Here is an 18,143-nt window from a genome sequence, read left to right as displayed (position 1 = left end):
TTCTGGGACTCAATCGGTCGCCTCCTTCACTGAGAGTATGTTTTGTATTCCCTAGGTTGCTATAGTTTTTTACACTGAAACACACACACAATGCCGCACACAATTCACACACACAAAATTATACAATTAGAGTAGAGTTGTTGGTTGTTTTCTAGTTTTTTTGGACTGTTACGGATCCTTATTCGGGTGAATCAACCTTGTGATAGTTGCCTAAACTGGCTGCCTCTCGGCCAATATTCGAAAGATTTTCTCTGACTACGGACTCTGCTTCCAGGGGTTCTGGCTCGTCGAACTCCTTGCGCATTGTCCACATATACTCGTTGTAGTCCTGCTTCACGGCCGTCGATGAGCTGGCCACAACTCGAAATCCCAGGATCTGAAAGGGTAATGCAAAAATCCATGAGTCACTGAGTAATTGAGGGTAATGATGGGGGAGGTACAATTAGTTTATTGCTTAGGGAAAAAGGTAAAAAGTTGACAGCCTTAAAATAGGTGCTCCGTTTTACTAAGCTAAAAATTAAGTTTAGGTGAAAACCCTACATAAACCGATTTATCAATGTCTGGTAGGAACTAATCAAATTGATAAACATTTTTGGGAGATAGTAGTAGTAGTAGTCTTTAAAATTAATTTTAAAAAATAAAATTTTTACCATTAAAAAACAAGTTGAAATCTTAAGAAATCTCCCGAAAAACTAATAGCGATTTCCAATATAATTAAACAAATATTTAAGTGTTAATTCTAATTATTTTGTAATGCTAAATTTAAAACTAGAAATCGAGTACACAGGTACTAAAAACTGAATGTTACTCACTTCTAGCGCCGATAAAATCCGACAGGGATGCACTAGATAGACGATGGTGGACTCGTCACTGTAGCCGCCGCAGGAGAACTTGTTTAACTGTTCGATGTCGTCAGCTGAAAGTATTTATGGTGGAATGGGCAATGTTTATCAAAAGTGTTATTTCTTGGAAAATTGCTTTCCTTTTCTTTAATGGTATGGCTTAATGTTTAAACAGAGCAAACAAAAGATAACACGGCTGGGTCGGACGATGACGTCAACCCAATGCCATTGTCTTTCGGTGTGAGTGTGCTAATTAAGCAAATGGATAAAAAATATTGACTGCTGTTTCATAATAAAAGAAAATTGGGAGTTTCTCGTGTGTTCTTTGTGTCTAGATCCCGGTGCATTGACTTCTGACCGGCACAGATAAATATTCCACAAGTATGCACCGGAATTAAGTCGATATATGTATGTGGTGTACGTACGGGTGTATATATAAATTTATATAAATTACAGACCCGGACTGCCAAGCGAACTGCACGCAGCGAAAAACAAAACCAAACTGACGAAGACCTCGTCTGCGGGAGCAAAACTTCACACAGTGCTGGTCGTGAAAAGCGGAAAGGTACGGGGTAGCGGGTGTCCAGGGGCAAATGGCATGCAATTAAAGGGCAGCTGTTGTTTTTATTGAACAAAAATAAGCTACGGAAAAGTGCTAATATATTGCAAAACGGTTTTAACATAACAGGTGATGATTTAAATGTGATTTTAGGCAACTTCAAATCCAACCGGCTATTCAGGTTATTCTGAAATTGGACAAGGTTTCTATGCTCATACAACAGAAAGTTCACTAAGAACATTTTTTTTATTACCAGACTTAAAACATTAGGCATAACTCTTTAATTAAATCTAGAAGGATTTAATTATTTAATTTTCTAAATTAAAATGTCAGCATAGGAATTACACTTCAAGTAAACTTTAAGACTTGTCTAAATAACTAATATTTTAACCACTATTGTGCATTCATTCAAATAATGTATTACATTACAGTACCATGCTGATGCGTTGTAAGCTTTAAAAGTAGAAATGTCAGTAACAGTCATGCAGGAGCACTATCACAAATCTAAAAAAAACATTCTGAATTTATAAAAAAATATTATAATTTCGGAAAACATCAACTGGCAAGTTAAATTTTCCCGCCACTGTCTACCCTTGTAAAAAGTATTTTTTGGTGGTGCAAAGTGGAAAAACCGAAAACTAACGCTCAAAAAGCTAGCGTGTGGTGCTCGTATGATGTGTTCGTATCTGTTTGCCAAGCTCTCGAAATTAATTGTGTCGCAATAGTAAACACACGACAAAATAAAAGCGAAACGAAAATGAGATATTGTATCTACGGGACTGAACGGTTTACCTTTCAATCCAGAGACGAGCACTCGCCATGGATATTTGTGGCTGTAGGAGGCTAAGTTCCCCCGTATGATAATGTACGGCATTTGGCCTGATTACGGCTGGTTATATCTGCGGATTAATTAGCGCGGGCGTGCCAACGAAAAACCGTGAAACGTAAGTGGGGGAAACAAATGAGATATACAAAAAACGAAACTGAGGTGAAGAAAAATGCTCGCTGTTGCGCTGCTGAAGGTTGACTCTCGACTGAAACCGAAATCGGGTTCCACGTTTCGACCAAGAGGTTTTCCCAGCGTTAGCTTAACTGTTGTGGTTTTTATTTTTATAGGCGTCGCTCAGCGTGGCTCTCTGAAATGGTTAGCAGCTTTTTATTGGATTAGCCTAGGGTGTAAGGTGGCGCATACCCAAATGACAAACTGACGCATTCGACCAGGATAATCATCCATGCGATATACGATATCTCCTACAGAGCGACTAAAGCGGCAAAAATAGGGATAAGATGTGCTCCATGGGTTTTACCGCCAATCAGTCAAAATATAATATATGTAAGTCTTTCTTAATGTAAGCCTAAGGGCTTCGATTAAAAATATACTTTAACTTTTTCATTTGAAAAATTTTAAATATGATCAATTTTTATTTAAAAGTTGATTCACGTTTAAAAATATATAAAAGAAATTTGTATCCATCATAAAACATTTTTGTTCTTCAACAATTAAAAATTAGCAAAATTTGTAAGTTATTCAAAAAAATAATTCCCAAAATAAAATAGGCTAGATTAATTAGATATGTTCAAAATAGGAGAAAAAAGGAAATAAGTCCGACATTTTTTTATATTTTACGCACATTATTAATATATAGACCACAATCCCCCGGGAGTTCGACTGACGGCACCCATGTGCGTTTATCGTTCTCCCTCGCACAGCTGTATGGTCAAACCCCGCGACCAGTTGCATGCCTGGCTTTAGTCAGGGACTATAATTACTGACCTGACCGGTCGACTAATGAGTAAGTATTTCTGTCGCACGGCGCATAGCAAAAATAATAAAGCAAATATATATGTATATAAATAAAAGTCCAACTGAGCCGGTCAACAGCTCCTACACGAACACACTAGAACTCGTAGTGATAGAAGTGGTCTTTACACATACTAACGAATAGAGTCCTGACAAGAATACACGCACACCTATTGCGCTCGAGTGTCCTTTGCGTGTTCAAGGCACACAAAATGAACGTAAATTATGATCAAATTTCCAAATAAATAAACGCGCGGCTCCAAACGAGTTTTATGCCACACAGCTGTCGCAAAATGATGTCATTTGAATTTAATCATCTTCATTTGGTTTGCCTGTTATTTTACATGTTTTCTCTAGCCTATAGCATCAGTGTTACCTTCTCTATTTTGTTAAGGAGATAGGGCTTACCTGGTCCTTTTACTTGGCTTAAATGTGACTAGTCTGAGCCCGATTTATATATATTTATCACTTAATTTTTTTTGCCAATTTTAAGCTTTAATATTCTTGTTGACCGCAGCCATAAGCTTAAAAAAGATTAAATCCTAGTATTTTACCTGTAAAATACTAAAAAGGCTAGCACACAAAAACCAGGGTTTACCGATGACCATAAATCGATAGGCAAACAATTATGTATCGTTGAGGGTCACACTATTAGCTTCATTGGTTTTTTTTGCCTACTCCGCGGAGGTAAATAAACTAATATTTAGTTTAGATAGCCATAAATTTAAGACTAATAAATTAAATCGAAAGCAAATAAATAAAAACCCTCACTGAAGAAAAATGCGGTAAGATAATTTTTTTTTTGAAAGATTAAAGTGGTAATCGGAGCTAGCAGCTGTCGGCTTGATGTACGGATATTTAAATTCAAAAAATAGTTTTTTTTTTAATGACATTTGCATATTTTAGAAACTGGCGAAAGGTGAACTGAGTTCATTGTATTGTTACGCATTACGTGTGCCTCCACCCGCAGTCCCTCCTCCTCCTCATTTTCATCCACTCAAGAGTTCGGGAAGCTGCCAAAAAATAATAAAGAAAAAGACTATACGCCGCTCGGCATAATCAATTAAAATGCCTAGGAATCTTCCGTTCCTCCCGCTAGCCCTTTGTGCCATCGCCTTTCTGGCCGCCGTGGGTCCAATGCCTGCAAACGGGGCGGTGGCCAATAGTCACAAGCACGAGAAACATCATAGCAAGGAGCGGGTCAAGGATGGCATCTACGCCCCCCGGGATGCTCATCACCACGGCGAGGATGGGGAGCACAACGTGGAGTTCGATCATGAGGCCATCATTGGTGAGTCAGTGCAAGAAAAGGAGATCATATTCAGCGTCAAAAATTCTCATCTCATCTCAAAAAACGAAAAAAATTTTTTTTTTAATCACACAGAAAGAATAAATACATTTGAATCGATATTTCAAATTTTTTTTTTCATTAAAACCGATCTATTTATTTTTTAAAGTGTATGCTTTGCCAATATGTTTGTTTACTTGAGGTTTATTTTTGAGGTTCTGCACATGGCAAGAATCATTCAAACATCAATAGAATATGGTTCAGTCATATATGTACATTTGTATTTATGCTCAACTACATGATTTTAATGTCGACAAATTGTGCAATTTCTTTTTTTAATTTTTTGCTTGACCATTCTTTAGTATTTAAACAGATGTTTACATTTTTGTTGTAAATTTTTAATTTTATTTTTATACCAAGTTTTTTGCACAGTGCTTCCATAGTAAAACTATTAAAATGGTTTTCTGAACGCAACACGTCAATGGCATTGCTTCTGCTTTATGTTCCATGGAAGTTTTCACGTTCATGTTGTAATATTTATTTTTAACTATATTAGGAAATACGAAAGAGGCTCAGGAGTTCGACACACTTACACCAGAGGAATCGAAGAAGCGTCTGTTGGTTTTAATCAAAATGATGGATCTAAATAAGGACGAATTTGTTGACCGGCATGAGTTGAAAGCATGGATATTAAGGTCTTTTAAGTGAGTGTTGTCTGTTGATTAATACTGCATCTATGATAGCCATGCAAATAATCTTTTTGGAAAATTAATGCTTTGAGCTTGCTTAACTTACAATAATTTAGATAACTGCTTAATATTCTTACTTAAGTGAACTATAACACTTGCAGAAAACTATCTGAAGAGGAAGCAGCAGACAGATTTGAAGAAATAGATCAGGATGCGGACGAGAAAATAACTTGGAAAGAGTATCTGCAGGATACATATTCCATGGAGGATGAAGACTTTAAAAAAGAGACCATTGACTATGAAAGCTATGAGGACGAGCAAAAGATGATAAAGCAGGACAAAGAGATGTTCAATGCGGCAGACACGAATAAGGATGGAGTTCTGACGATGGAGGAATTTATTTACTTCCAAAATCCCGAAGAGCATCCACAGATGTTACCTGTACTTCTGGAGCACACTATGCAGGACAAAGACTTGGATCACGACGGCAAGATCAGTTTCCAGGAGTTCGTCGGCGATGCAGCTTCACATCACGACAAGGAGTGGTTGATCACGGAAAAAGAACGATTCGACAAGGATCACGATATCAATGGCGATGGTGTGCTTACGGGCGATGAGGTTTTATCCTGGATTGTGCCAAGTAATACGGCGATTGCCAACGATGAAGTGGATCACCTGTTTGTATCCACCGATGAGGATCATGATGATCGGCTGACATACCTGGAGATACTTAACAACTACGATACCTTTGTGGGCAGCGAGGCCACCGATTACGGGGACCACTTACAAAACATAAACCATCTCTACGACGAGCTGTAGATCCCAGCCAATCATCAATCCTGCTATAGTGAACCTGTGCTTAGTATTGTATTTCATTTAAATAGTTAGTAAATTGAAGTTTTATTTATGTAAATTCATGCGACAATTGCAAATCAATATCGCTAAATTGTTTTGAGCGCTTCTTACAAATTTCATTTTCTTGTCTTATTTCTGGTTTGTCATTTACCAATTAAATTATGTGTTGTAATTTATATAGACACCCAAGAAAAAAAATTCTACAAAAATCATAATAAATAATTTTTACTAAATTATTTTGGATATACATATGGGCTGTACTTTTACATGTGTTAAAAAGTTTTTACAGTTTTCATTTGTTTTATATGCAATTTATGACTAGAAACGTTTCCGTTTTATTAAATTACATACATTAGTTTAATTGCTGACTGCGATTATACAAAATTAGCTTAGCAGCGTGTTCTTGACTAGATTTCACACTCGTCTGTACCGAAAAATATGCTTAACTCTATGCCCAAAGATGCTAACTTATTTTGGGGTTTTCTAGCAAGCACTTGAAGCCCCAAAATACATTTTTAATTATTTACTCTTTCTTTCCTTATATCACAAATATTGCACCGAATTGGCCTATTTCCCCACATTTTTGCTAGAAATTTTCAACAAAAAGCTAAAAACAAAACTGAAAATCGTATTATCGACACTTGATAATTTCAGATAAATACTTAACAATACGGTTCACAAAGCACTCTTTACAATTACTACGTTAAATTTACATGTCCCAGAGGCACTGCATCGTTTCGAATGCTGAGTGCACTCCAATTGTGATGGCACAAAAAAGATTCACGGGCCTCTTACAAATCATAATTCATTATGCACATCTCCAGTTGATTAACCTGGGGGCGAGGACGTACTCTATAAACTCAAGCTTAACCGAGACTCGGCATCATCGATCCCCGGGGACCAGATGACCCGAGCTTTACAAATCACACAGTATGTCGTAGTTGTCTACCTGACGGAGTGGCTCCATCTCATCGATCACCTCCCCCAAATAATCGCTGATGGGCAACGGTAGCTTCAGCTTTTCCAGCTGCGCTGCGCTTCTTACCCGTCGCATTATTACGGCACGGCAGCGGTCCTGCAGGCTGACGAACTCCCTCCGGGTACATTTCAGGGTCATCTCTGTCTTGGCAGCCGTAGAGCACACGATGGGATATAGGGGTTCATCAATCTGGATATGATTAACATAATATTGATTTCCTACACATTAGGGTTGATTTATATTCCGACTCACCTGATCCAATCCCCGGAATGCAACGCCCAGGCATTTGCCATCCTTGTAGTAGGTGAGGGTGCCCTCTATGCCATCGAAGAGTACTCCTATCTGGGTGGGATGGTTCTCGCGGAAACGCTTGGTATAGAGCAAAGCCACGCCTTTGTGCCAAAGAACGCCCTTGTGCGACAGGCCCCAACCGTGCTCGTTCTCGCCCAGCATGTTCCGGAAGGCGTTGGCATGTAGTCTGGCGGATTTGGTCCCGATCCCAAACATAATCGATGTGCCAAAGACCCTCTGTGAAACATGTAGCTCCCAGTAGTAGCGCCCGTTGTTCAGGGATCGTTTGCCCTGAACGCCGGCGGTTCCTTTGCTCCAGTTTGGATGGAAGTGCACGGTCCGCGAATTGGGTCCGCTGAGCACTACCTCCTTGGAGCGATGGCGCTTACTCCACGTCCAGTTGTCCTCGACACCTTCCGAAAGCGGACAGAATCGGGGTGACGGTGAAGATGCCTCTTGCGAGGATGACTGCATGGCCAGACAGCCTCCTCCTCGTCGACCGCCCTGGCGGCGCCTTCTCGGGGCAATGGCAACCACCGGATGTGGCTGCTGTGGATCCACTTCCACGTCGGACATTGTTTTGTGACAAGAAATTTTATATGCTTCAAACTCAATCAATTTAGACAAAGGAAGCACTTCAACCCGTTTTGGGGATGTATGTAGATGTCAAAATGGTGAATAGCTTGGGGTGGATGTCTTTCTCTTGGACTCTTAAGCTGCTGAATTTTTTAGAGAAGCGACTTCAAGGGTTGTGTCTTTACATTGTAAGGACGTTTTTCATTTAGTAGTGGTTAACTAGGCCTTTGATTCAATTGATGGGTCCTTATCTGACAGCTTTTTAAGAGAAGTTCATGCTATTCCTTCTTGTGGTAACTCCTCTAATGGTAACATCCCTGGTAGATATTCTACCGACTAGGTCTACAAGTATTTGGTTAACTGAGCATAAGAACCTTTTTCGAAAAATTTTGCCCATAAATGTTAGAACTTGAGGAAGTAGCCTACAAGTGGCTGGTAAGTAGGGGCTGCTCGATTTCCTCCTGTGGCAGATCCAGCTGCTCCAATTCACCTTCTAACTCCTGTGGGTTCTCTTCAAGTGGAATATCTTCAAGAATTTCTGGATTCAATGAGACCTCCTCCTGGTCCTGCTCCTGAGAGCCAAAGCTACTTAACGAAGCGTAGCCACTGCTCAGGGAACTGCTGCTCCAGCTGGGACTCAGCCTGACTGGACGATAACTTCTCGCTGGCTGGAGATGCTGCTGCTGCTGACCAATACTCCTCTTCAGTTCCCGCTTGATTCGTCGAATTTGTCGGAAATCCTGATCACCCCTGGAACCCCTTTGTTTGTGCAGCTGCAGTTCCTGCAGATGAAAGTGATGGCGACAATAGCCCTGTGGACTGTGGGCACAAAACCGACAGGCTTCGGAGTTGAGACCACCGACCAGGGGTAGGATGGGTTCGAGAATGCGACGCTTCTGGCTTCGTTTTTGTTGCTCCAACTGCTGCTCCGCCAGGCGCTGTGGTGCCTTACGATCGCCCACCGTCTCGGCCACCTCCTGCAGCAGGCGCACGTTCCTTGGGAAGCATCGGTCGTGGACGTAGAGCACCAGGCGTTGGCAATAGAGGCACAGCGATTGGAACAGCAGCAGCAGGACGATAATCATAAATAGGGGTTGTGTCTTCTTTTTTGGGGGGTGGATGGTGCTGCTGCTGCTTGAGGGAATCGGCCTTAATGGGTGCACTTCCGATAGCTTTGTTGTTTCATAAAATCTTTCGTTTTATATAAATTGTACTTCATTTTTCAAAGAAGAATACGCAATTTTCACTGTTTCGTTTGAGGTACACACATTTTTCCCTAGTTTTTCAGCTCCTCCACCTCCTCTGAGCTCCCAATAGCAGCTCCGCTTATCTGCCTAAAGTTTTTAACTCCCACCGACGACCGCCACCGCTTGCGTTCAAGTCTCACTGGCTTCTGGCACTTTTTTTCGACTGAATTTTCCAACTTGAAGCCACAAAGGCCTACCCTTATTTTCTTCAGCTGGAATCGCCACGAACTGCTTCCAACCACCAATTGGAATATGTGCGTGTGTGTCTGCATATCATTATCATATGGTCTCGCACGTCAACCCCCTGGCCCAGTTCACCCCACTGCAACCCCTCGACCCCAATCGACATCGCCACCCCCTCGTAAACTCAACCCCAACCTTAAAATCTATACCGAGAGAGGCATGCGCACAAGTGCATGAGGTGAGTTTTTCTCTCTATTCTCGCCTTGGCATTCCTTTTTTAAGGGCTCTCCACTGTGCATTTTCCACCACAATACCTACCCTGAAGCCTTGTCTTTCAAAGAAGATCTAATCATTCAAGGATAGAGTTACCTAGTCTATTATATGGAACAAAATATTTTAAATTTTTGCTTGGTATATCGATTTCAGATATCTCAAACTGATGTTTTCATGTAGCAATTTTCTTTTCTTACAACTGTTGAACCATTTTACAACCCTTTTTTGAAAGCAAGATATGATGATTTCCATTTTCAAATTAAGAATATATATAAAATGAATAGCCTGCTTACAGCTTAAATTTTAGTTATCAAATGTATTCTATACGTTAATATTGTATTTATAAATTTTCTTTATTTTACCATTTTTTGTTTGTTTTATAAACGTAAACAATAAGCGACAAAGTTGTGTTTAGCAGTTGAGGAGGCGATCTATGTCAACGGATTCTATCGATGTTCGTAATATCTCTTTTATAAGATACATTCATTCGCATTAAATCGGTTTGGAAATAAAATGGAACATGCACAACGTATGCAGGTGTTTTTATATTTTTGGACATACGATCGAGGCTAGTTTATTTATTTGTTTGATTTACTTAACTTACGTAACGTAACTAAGAAGCAGTTTACATTCTTTTAGAACATTAATTGGCAGATAAAAAAATGGCATTGTGGTCCAGGTCGGTAAATAGCACTTCGACCGGGGGATCCGTTTTTTTCTTTTTGGTTAGTTTAAGGAATTTGTAGCAGTGTTTGTTCGTCGGTGTGTGTTTGTTTGTGTTGTGAGTGTGTTGGTTTTCACACGATTCGTTGGTAATTTTAAGGCTTTACATTTAGATTAAACTTATGCTGTGTGCTGTGGGTGTCTGTGGTGTTGTTATTACTTGGAGGCCTCCTACGAGGAGTTCTTCATGCAGACCTGGCACCTGGACACATGCGACTGCCGTTCACCGGCCTTGATTGTCTGCTGTTGTGGCTTATCGAACGGCTGTGCGGTCTCCAGGTTGAACATCCAGAAACTGGTCATTGTCTCATAGAAGTGGCACGTGCCCTTAGCGCCGTTACACTCGATGAAGGGAGTAGCGCGGAAGTCCTCCAAACAGGAACCAGGTGATTGCAGTGCTTGTCCACCGCCACCATTGCCTACAGCCGTGTGCTGTTAATTAAAAAGAGAAAGTTAAAAATGTAAGATAATTTACTTTAGTTCTAAAGGTTTTACTTACCATGAGGAAACTGTAGCCAATCCAAATACCCTCCCAACCATTCGGACAATCGGGAACCTCTATCGTTTGACTGTGCACGGCGATCACATTGGCTGGTGCCTCACAAACGACGCAACGTGAGATGTACTGTCGAATCTCGTTGTTCTCCACGGGCATCATCGGAATGGCGGCGTTGGTGGTCAGCCAGAAGGTCTTATCGTTGCGCGAGGCGTAATTGCAGACGTTGTTTTGGCCACATGAGAGCACAGGCAGTGTTGAGAATCTAGGCACACAGGACCCGGGGGATCCGAGGTCCTGGTTGTGGGCATAGTCATTGCCATCAACGTACAAAAGCGAATATCCCGTCCAGAGCTCCGTGTGTCCGGGGTAGCACTTGGGAACCGTTTCAGATTGACTGTGTCGCGTCACCAGGATGCCGGTGAGGTAGTCCAAAGCGGCTGTGCACGGTGCACCAGGTTCGCCCTTTAGACCAATTAATCCAATAGCACCCTCATAGCCCCTCTCACCCTGCTCTCCGCGGTCTCCCTTAGCACCAATATGACCGACGTTACCAGTCTCGCCGATCAGACCGCGTTCACCCTTCTCGCCACGCTCGCCCTGGATTCCGATCAGGCCACGTTCTCCCGGACGTCCGGGTTCTCCCTTTTGTCCATCACGACCCGGTTGACCAGGTTCACCCTTAACTCCTTGCGGCGGTAGCAATCCTGGTTCACCTTTCTGTCCAGGCTGACCAGGTAATCCGTCACGTCCGTCGCGTCCCTTTGGTCCGGCGAAACCACGTTCGCCCGGAGGTCCATCAGGTCCAATACTTCCATCCAATCCGGGGTAGCCAGTGTCACCCTTGGCTCCGGCCAAACCAGCCAATCCAGGTGGTCCTTGGAGTCCTCGATCACCCTTGTCTCCTTTTTGTCCTTCAAAACCGTTCAGACCACGTTCGCCCTTAAAGCCTTGAGGTCCCTGTTCTCCCTTCGGACCTTGAGAACCTGGGAAGCCATCCTGTCCTGGTAAACCAGGACTGCCGGCTAAACCGCGTTCTCCCTTGATACCAGCTGGTCCAACTGGTCCAGGCATGCCAACAAGACCTGGCTCTCCATCCAAACCGGGCAGACCGCGTTCACCAATTAAGCCAGGTGCTCCGACGAGTCCTAAGCCGCGAGGAATGGTATAAAGAGATACAAGGAATAAGTCAGATCTTTAAATAGTGAAAATTGGTTTCTATAACCATCCCGGATAATAACTCACCTTGACGTCCATTTCGGCCAGGTCGACCGGGCAGACCCTTTTCGCCCTTGATAGTAGCTCCAGGATAGCCCGTCTCGCCTCTAAGTCCGATGTCACCCTTTGCACCAGGAAGACCATTCAATCCGCTTGCGCCAGGTGGTCCCTGCAAGCCGCGATCACCCTTGGGTCCAGAGTAGCCAATTAGACCTGTTTCACCTCGCTCGCCCTGTTCGCCCTTCTCGCCGACAAAGCCTCGCTCGCCCTTAGATCCCTTCTCGCCACGGAGAGCGTCTACGTCGATGGTTGCCGGAGCACCAGGCTGACCGCGGATACCGCGCTCACCCTTGGGTCCAGGAGCACCAGGGTAGCCTTGCAGGCCGATAAGTCCAACTTCACCCTTGAGTCCATTTAGGCCAGAGAGACCAGGCTCTCCCTTATCTCCTCGAACGCCAGGATAGCCAACAGCGCCAGGGGTTCCGGGTGCGCCAGGCAAGCCATCGATTCCGGGAGCACCGGGAATACCCTGGGCTCCGATAGATCCCTTCTCACCAGGCTGGCCCCAAATGCCCTGCAGACCTTGTTCGCCCTTCTCGCCATCGAGTCCATCGCGTCCATCAAGGCCAGTGCGTCCCGTATCACCCTTCTCACCCTGCGGACCAGGACGTCCGTGAATAGCCAGACCGGGCAGACCCTTTTCACCAGGCCAACCGGGCTCTCCGGTCAGACCAGTATCTCCACGAAGACCAGAAAGTCCGGGCTCACCCTTTTGCCCCTTTTCTGAGGCATCACCAGGCAATCCAGGAACGCCATCAAGACCGGGCAATCCCTGGGAACCCTTCTCTCCAGGTAAACCATCTAATCCGCGTTGTCCTGGAGCACCAGCCACTCCTTGATCACCCTTCACACCCATTATGCCAGGAGCACCTTGAGGACCACGGCCTCCCACTGGTCCATCATTGCCAGTCAATCCAGCAGCTCCCTTATCACCCTTGGCACCTGTAGATTAGAATAGAAATGGTTTTAAATTAATTTTACTTTATAATTTTTTACGAACTTACCAGAAACTCCGGGGAAACCAGCAGGTCCACGCTTTCCGGGAGCACCAGTGACGCCAGCAAAGCCCTTGGGTCCATCATTTCCTGGCGCGCCGCGATCACCCTTGTTGCCAGGCATGCCAACCAGGCCGGGATTACCGGGTTCACCCTTGGCGCCATCACGTCCACGTACTCCGTCAATACCAGGAATACCAGGAGGTCCAGCCACACCAGGAGGTCCTTCAGGTCCAATGTCTCCTTTCTCGCCAACAACTCCAGGAAGTCCGGCAATTCCGGGTAAACCAGGTTCGCCTCTATCACCAGGATATCCAACGCTGCCGTCGGCACCGGGAAGACCCGTCGCTCCAGTTGGACCACGGTTACCTTTCTCGCCTTGCAAACCCATGAGACCGGGGGGACCAATGGGACCGGGCCTAGATACTCCAGGCTCACCCCTCAGACCAGGTGCTCCATTACGTCCGGGAAGGCCGCGTAGCCCATCCTTGCCAGGATTACCTGGGGCACCGAGTGCTCCCTGGTTGCCCTTATCACCGCGAGGTCCATTTAAGCCACGAGGTCCATCAGCACCAGGCGGTCCCTCAGGACCAGTGTTACCCTTGGCTCCAGTGTATCCAATATCTCCTTTGTCGCCGACACCTCCCATAGGTCCTGTCAGCCCAATCTGACCGGGTTCACCTTTGTTTCCTTTGGCGGGTATCTTGAGCTCGCCAGCAGCACAGCTGCCGGGTTCTCCCTTTTCGCCGCTGTAACCGGACGAACCCTTGTCTCCCTTTTCTCCGTCCGATCCGTGTAATCCTGGCTCACCCTTGATGGATAAGCCGTCGTTTCCAGGGTAACCATTTCGTCCAGCGCGTCCGGGTCTTCCATCCACGCCAGGAGCTCCGCTCAGACCTTTATCGCCCTTCAAGCCAAATTCACCCTTGCCACCAGGCTGGCCAGGTAGACCCGGTGCTCCGCGATCTCCTTTCACTCCCTCTGCGCCCGGCCAACCGGCATTACCCTTTTCACCCTTCTCACCCTCAATCAAACTCATATTGGCAAAGGCTGGTAATCCAGGCAATCCAGTGGCTCCGGGAAGGCCAGTCTGACCGTCCTCTCCTTTTTCACCTGGTGGTCCAGTTTGGCCGTTGATACCGTCATGACCACGTTCTCCGGGATATCCTTTCTCTCCAGGCTTTCCTGGAGCGCCATCCCTTCCGGGAATTCCTGGCAAGCCGCTATTACCCTTCTCTCCCTTCGGACCGCTTCTGCAGGATGAACACTTGCCACCGACGTCTCCCTTAATGCCCATATCTCCCTTCTGGCCAGGAGTGCCTGGACGACCTGCATCACCCTTTTGTCCAGGGGCTCCAGCTGCACCGGGGGTTCCGGGACGACCCAACTTGGCATCGCCGGGAACACCAGCGTTACCCTTTAAAGCCGCGCTCACCCTTGTTTCCCTTCTGTCCGGGATATCTGGAGGGTAAAAAATATGGAATGGATTGAGTAAAGATAGACTGAGATTGAATGATTAAAAGGAATCAAATCGACTTACCCAGGAATACCTTCATCACCCTTTAATCCTTGAGTGCCATAGCCAGGCAAGCCAGCGTCTCCCTTCTGTCCTTCGGATCCTGGTGGTCCTTGGTGTCCAATGGGTCCTATTGGACCCTTAGGTCCATCACGTCCAGCAGTTCCCTTTTCTCCCTTTCTGCCAGCTGGTCCTTCATTACCAGGTCGTCCAGGTACACCAGCGCCTCCCTTCTGCCCTGGGTATCCCTGCGGTCCCGGCTGTCCATCTGCTCCATTTAATCCTGGAGGTCCGTGTGCACCAGTATAGCCACGAGGTCCTTTCGGTCCAGGAGGTCCTGGTGTTCCACGACCACCACCTGGCGGTCCCGGAGGACCAAGCAGACCCTGTTGACCTGTAGCTCCCGGAAGTCCTGGTTCACCCTTTGATCCTGGATTACCAGGCAGACCATTCAAACCAGGTTCACCGCGATCTCCCTTTTGTCCATCAGATCCTGTGGGTCCAAATTCACCTTGGCGACCCTGAAAAAATATTTAGATTATTTATAAGTACCTGTGTTATTATAGATGCTGTTATTCCTATATACTTACACGATCACCGGGGCGGCCGGGGAGACCCTTCTCTCCTTTCTGTCCATCGGTTCCAGTGTTACCCTCCGGTCCGGCCTCACCTTTCCGTCCGATTATGCCTGGCTCTCCCTTCTGTCCCACATCGCCTCGAGGTCCCTGGACTGAGACCGAGTTTGTGCTTGGGAGTGATGCCGCCGGTTCGCCCTTTTCGCCCTTGATACCCGGTGCACCTGGCTTCATGGGGCCGTAGCATGAAGCACCCTTGTCACCCTTTTGACCGTATTCACCTCGAGGTCCTTTAGCTCCATACGGTCCACTGTCGCCACGATCACCCTTATCTCCAGGTAGTCCTTGTGGTCCGGCTAAGCCGGCTGTGCCTCTAAATCCGGGATCACCCTTCTCGCCCTTCTCGTAGTTACCGTTTTCCTTGGCCGGCTCACCCTTCTCACCCTTGCTGCCAAGATTGCCGGGAAAACCACGGGGTCCAGCCATTCCATCAAGACCTCGAAGACCAGCCATACCTGGTTCACCATCGCAACCGTCTTTGCCATTAATGCCGGGGGCTCCAGGATTGCCAGCAGAACCCTGTACTCCGGGTACACCAGGCTGACCGTGAAGACCTGGCGATCCGCGCTCACCCTTATCGCCTCGCTGTCCATATGGGCCAGGGTCACCCTTTTGACCCTTGTCGCCCGACGGTCCCTCTATGCCAGGGAATCCCATTTCACCCTTTAATCCCGTAGGTCCATGTGGGCCCGGCAGACCCCGGTTTCCCTTCTCCGCTATGCACTTGGGAACACATCCCGCAGGTCCGGCCGTACAATTCTTTGGCAACGGCTCACCGCGCTGTATTGAGGCGGAGTCAACAATATCGAAGCTAGGGTCGATTGGGAATCTTTGATCATTTCTATTTTGATGCCTCACAGAGTCCTGGATCGAACCGGACGTACCAGACTCCCTCCAAAATTGCTAAAGAAAAATATAAAAACAAAAAGTTATAGATTATCCGAATGGATCAGGATGGGTTTTGATATCTTACAGCGTTGGCACCGACTAACGCTCCCGCGATGACAGCGGCATACAGCAGCCTGCAAAAAAAAGGGCAGAGATCAGGAGGCTTGGAATCATTACTTGGTATAAGCGATACGCCTTATCAGTGTCTGGTCTCTTAAGTGCGAAATTCTCTTCTCTTTTAAGACACCTTAAGTTATCAGAACGGGTAAGTTAAGAGAACGTGCTAAGAGAGTGCTCTTGTTTAAGAGTTTTCAAAGAGCTAAATATGAACTTGGAAACATTGAAATAACGAACGGATCATCATGTCAGGAGGTAAATTTTCTAGAAACATAACCGTTTTTTTAACTTTAATGGTTGTTTTCATATTTTAACATAAATTTTATTACGTGAATATTTTTTATTTTATTTTATTACCTTTGGAAGGTAAATATTATTGCGCGATAATTTTGGATTTCAAAGAAACAAACATTTTTATATTGGAAAAACATAATTAAGTTTATACTAGTTAACCAAAATAATTGTTCTGGCAAATCTAAAAAAATATTTATGAAAACTAACTTGAGTCATTAAAAATTTTAAATTTAATTCACTTTTTTATTAGCATTGTTTTAAATATAATATATATGAAATATAAATATTTTAATATTTTTTTGTTAAAATTTTGTAGTTTTTGACATACCGCTTCCAGAAGGGCAACATGATGCCCTATGCACTTAAGCCTGCACAATAATTTGCTCTGTCCTCGTCGAATATTAATTTATATGTTGCCGTCGCTGGGCCTGGAAAGATGAGCCAGAAAATTGGGCACTTTAATTTCGCAACAGTTGCAAAATAATTTTCAATGTTACAGAATTTTTACGGTATTCTTATGTGAATTTTATTTCATTTAATATTTGTGGGAAAATCAAGTTTCTTCATTTTTATTTTAATCTTTTCATTTTATTTCATTTTCAACCATAAGGAAACAGTTCTTTTTTCGCTGCAGTTTGAGAAGCACTGGAACGGACACGAAAGTCGCACAACGTTTTGGTAAGAGATCCATAGATTTCAGTTCGTTGTTAGGCCCTCGATTTAATTAAAATATTATATGCAAATCATTTTTTTTAAAGCTCATTTCCTTACAGGAAACCTATCTATCGGGTGGATCGACAGGTCCCTAATAAAAGCGCACAACCACAACCGAGCGAATCGATCCGAACGAACAGCACACCACACTCCACTCCACAGGGCAGACTAAAGACTAAAGGCAACTGGCTTGATCAGCTTCGGACCGAGACCAGTCTACCAGTCTACTTACTCGAGGAGACGGAACACGACTAATTATAGTATAAGTTCGAGCGATCCAAAAGCCAAACGCCGATGCCCCGATCCTCACTCGTTTATCGTTCGGCTGGTCACGATCTGCGTTCGGGTCTTTGGCTCACGTACACTATCCGTGTGATTAGATGGGCATGGGATGGGATGGGTGGGAGGCCTCTGGGCATATAGAACGGATGGGCGACGATCGTATGTAGCAACATTAATCCCAGCAGTTAACATAGTCGCTGTGGAATGAATAAAACTTGGCGATAAGTCAGAAACTAAGTCGCTGCTGTTGATATGCCACATGCGACTTAAGTTGTTCAATATAACAACGGCTTTGTTTCGCCACCTCCCCGGGAGCACCTTCTACAAGCTCCGGAACCCAGCTTCCAGCTCCCATCTTGAAATTAACTGATAGCCCCGCCACGAGATCGGGCACATGGTTTCCGTTTTGGTCCGTCCCAGCAGCTCCTGCCTTTCAGCTTTTTTTTTTGGGTTTCGAACTGGGAAATTCCAAGGCTTCGTTATCATGCCCACGTTCTAAATATAACCTCAACAAATTTGTGTTTGTTTTTACCAAAATTATTTTAATCTTTTTTACATAGCCCAAAATGTAAGATATAAAATATACTTTGCTTTTAGTTAAATACGTATTTATGTTTTGTAA

At 44.7% G+C, this 18,143-nt stretch overlaps 5 protein-coding genes across 7 annotated transcripts; 1 reads left to right on the top strand and 4 right to left on the bottom strand.

Moving 5' to 3' along the window:
• Positions 1–167: 167 nt before the first annotated feature.
• On the bottom strand, positions 168–3,730 carry LOC108102578. 2 transcript variants are annotated; one of them, XM_017207659.2, is made up of 4 exons: positions 3,611–3,718; positions 2,194–2,537; positions 813–916; positions 168–376 (listed from the first exon to the last, which is right to left on the bottom strand). In XM_017207659.2, exons 2-4 carry the CDS (start codon positions 2,273–2,275, stop codon positions 179–181), a joined length of 384 nt encoding a protein of 127 aa, XP_017063148.1. In that variant the 5' UTR covers positions 2,276–2,537; positions 3,611–3,718; the 3' UTR covers positions 168–178. The 2 variants fall into 2 exon arrangements, 1 of the variants encoding a protein (XP_017063148.1); XR_001772180.2 differs by lacking the exons at positions 168–376; positions 2,194–2,537 and having other exon boundaries at positions 3,611–3,730.
• Positions 3,731–3,837: 107 nt separating this feature from the next.
• Positions 3,838–6,267, top strand: LOC108102634 (reticulocalbin-2). 2 transcript variants are annotated; one of them, XM_017207752.2, is made up of 4 exons: positions 3,838–4,050; positions 4,109–4,493; positions 5,047–5,194; positions 5,341–6,267. In XM_017207752.2, the coding sequence occupies exons 2-4, from the start codon at positions 4,271–4,273 to the stop codon at positions 5,996–5,998; spliced, it is 1,029 nt and encodes a 342-aa protein (XP_017063241.1). In that variant the 5' UTR covers positions 3,838–4,050; positions 4,109–4,270; the 3' UTR covers positions 5,999–6,267. The 2 variants fall into 2 exon arrangements, with proteins under 2 accessions (XP_017063241.1, XP_017063242.1); XM_017207753.2 differs by having other exon boundaries at positions 3,844–3,987.
• A 393-nt stretch (positions 6,268–6,660) lies between these two features.
• LOC108102635 (SPRY domain-containing SOCS box protein 3) lies at positions 6,661–7,880 on the bottom strand. The gene is made up of 3 exons (XM_017207754.2): positions 7,266–7,880; positions 6,984–7,202; positions 6,661–6,867 (listed from the first exon to the last, which is right to left on the bottom strand). The coding sequence occupies exons 1-3, from the start codon at positions 7,878–7,880 to the stop codon at positions 6,826–6,828; spliced, it is 876 nt and encodes a 291-aa protein (XP_017063243.2). The 3' UTR covers positions 6,661–6,825.
• Positions 7,881–8,302: 422 nt separating this feature from the next.
• Positions 8,303–9,271, bottom strand: LOC108102636. The gene has a single exon (XM_017207756.2). It carries the CDS (start codon positions 8,963–8,965, stop codon positions 8,303–8,305), a length of 663 nt encoding a protein of 220 aa, XP_017063245.1. The 5' UTR covers positions 8,966–9,271.
• Positions 9,272–9,917: 646 nt separating this feature from the next.
• Positions 9,918–17,531, bottom strand: LOC108102595 (collagen alpha-1(IV) chain). Its single transcript, XM_017207697.2, is given in 10 exon segments — positions 9,918–10,738; positions 10,806–11,950; positions 12,048–13,022; positions 13,085–14,495; positions 14,497–14,536; positions 14,616–15,112; positions 15,182–16,129; positions 16,200–16,248; positions 16,854–16,953; positions 17,472–17,531. Coding segments are annotated over 9 exon segments (5,346 nt in total). The 5' UTR covers positions 16,874–16,953; positions 17,472–17,531; the 3' UTR covers positions 9,918–10,477.
• Between the last annotated feature and the right edge of the window lie 612 nt (positions 17,532–18,143).

This window comes from Drosophila eugracilis, unplaced genomic scaffold, assembly GCF_018153835.1.
Source record: "Drosophila eugracilis isolate 14026-0451.02 unplaced genomic scaffold, ASM1815383v1 contig_1197, whole genome shotgun sequence".
NCBI lineage: Eukaryota > Metazoa > Arthropoda > Insecta > Diptera > Drosophilidae > Drosophila > Drosophila eugracilis.
The sequence above is the reverse complement of the archived record's forward strand: the minus strand, read 5'-3'. Positions and strand labels throughout refer to the sequence as shown.

Coding starts and splice junctions, on each gene's coding strand:
- LOC108102578 (XM_017207659.2), bottom strand. CDS start 2,275: ATGCCGTACATTATCATACGGGGGAACTTAGCCTCCTACAGCCACAAA. Junction 917..2,193: donor GCTCGTCTCTGGATTGAAAG/GTAAACCGTTCA, acceptor AAATACTTTCAG/CTGACGACATCGAACAGTTA. Junction 377..812: donor GGATTTTATCGGCGCTAGAA/GTGAGTAACATT, acceptor TTACCCTTTCAG/ATCCTGGGATTTCGAGTTGT.
- LOC108102635 (XM_017207754.2), bottom strand. CDS start 7,880: ATGTCCGACGTGGAAGTGGATCCACAGCAGCCACATCCGGTGGTTGCC. Junction 7,203..7,265: donor CATTCCGGGGATTGGATCAG/GTGAGTCGGAAT, acceptor AATCATATCCAG/ATTGATGAACCCCTATATCC. Junction 6,868..6,983: donor AGATGGAGCCACTCCGTCAG/GTAGACAACTAC, acceptor CCTCGCCCCCAG/GTTAATCAACTGGAGATGTG.
- LOC108102636 (XM_017207756.2), bottom strand. CDS start 8,965: ATGATTATCGTCCTGCTGCTGCTGTTCCAATCGCTGTGCCTCTATTGC.
- LOC108102634 (XM_017207752.2), top strand. CDS start 4,271: ATGCCTAGGAATCTTCCGTTCCTCCCGCTAGCCCTTTGTGCCATCGCC. Junction 4,494..5,046: donor CGATCATGAGGCCATCATTG/GTGAGTCAGTGC, acceptor TAACTATATTAG/GAAATACGAAAGAGGCTCAG. Junction 5,195..5,340: donor TGGATATTAAGGTCTTTTAA/GTGAGTGTTGTC, acceptor TAACACTTGCAG/AAAACTATCTGAAGAGGAAG.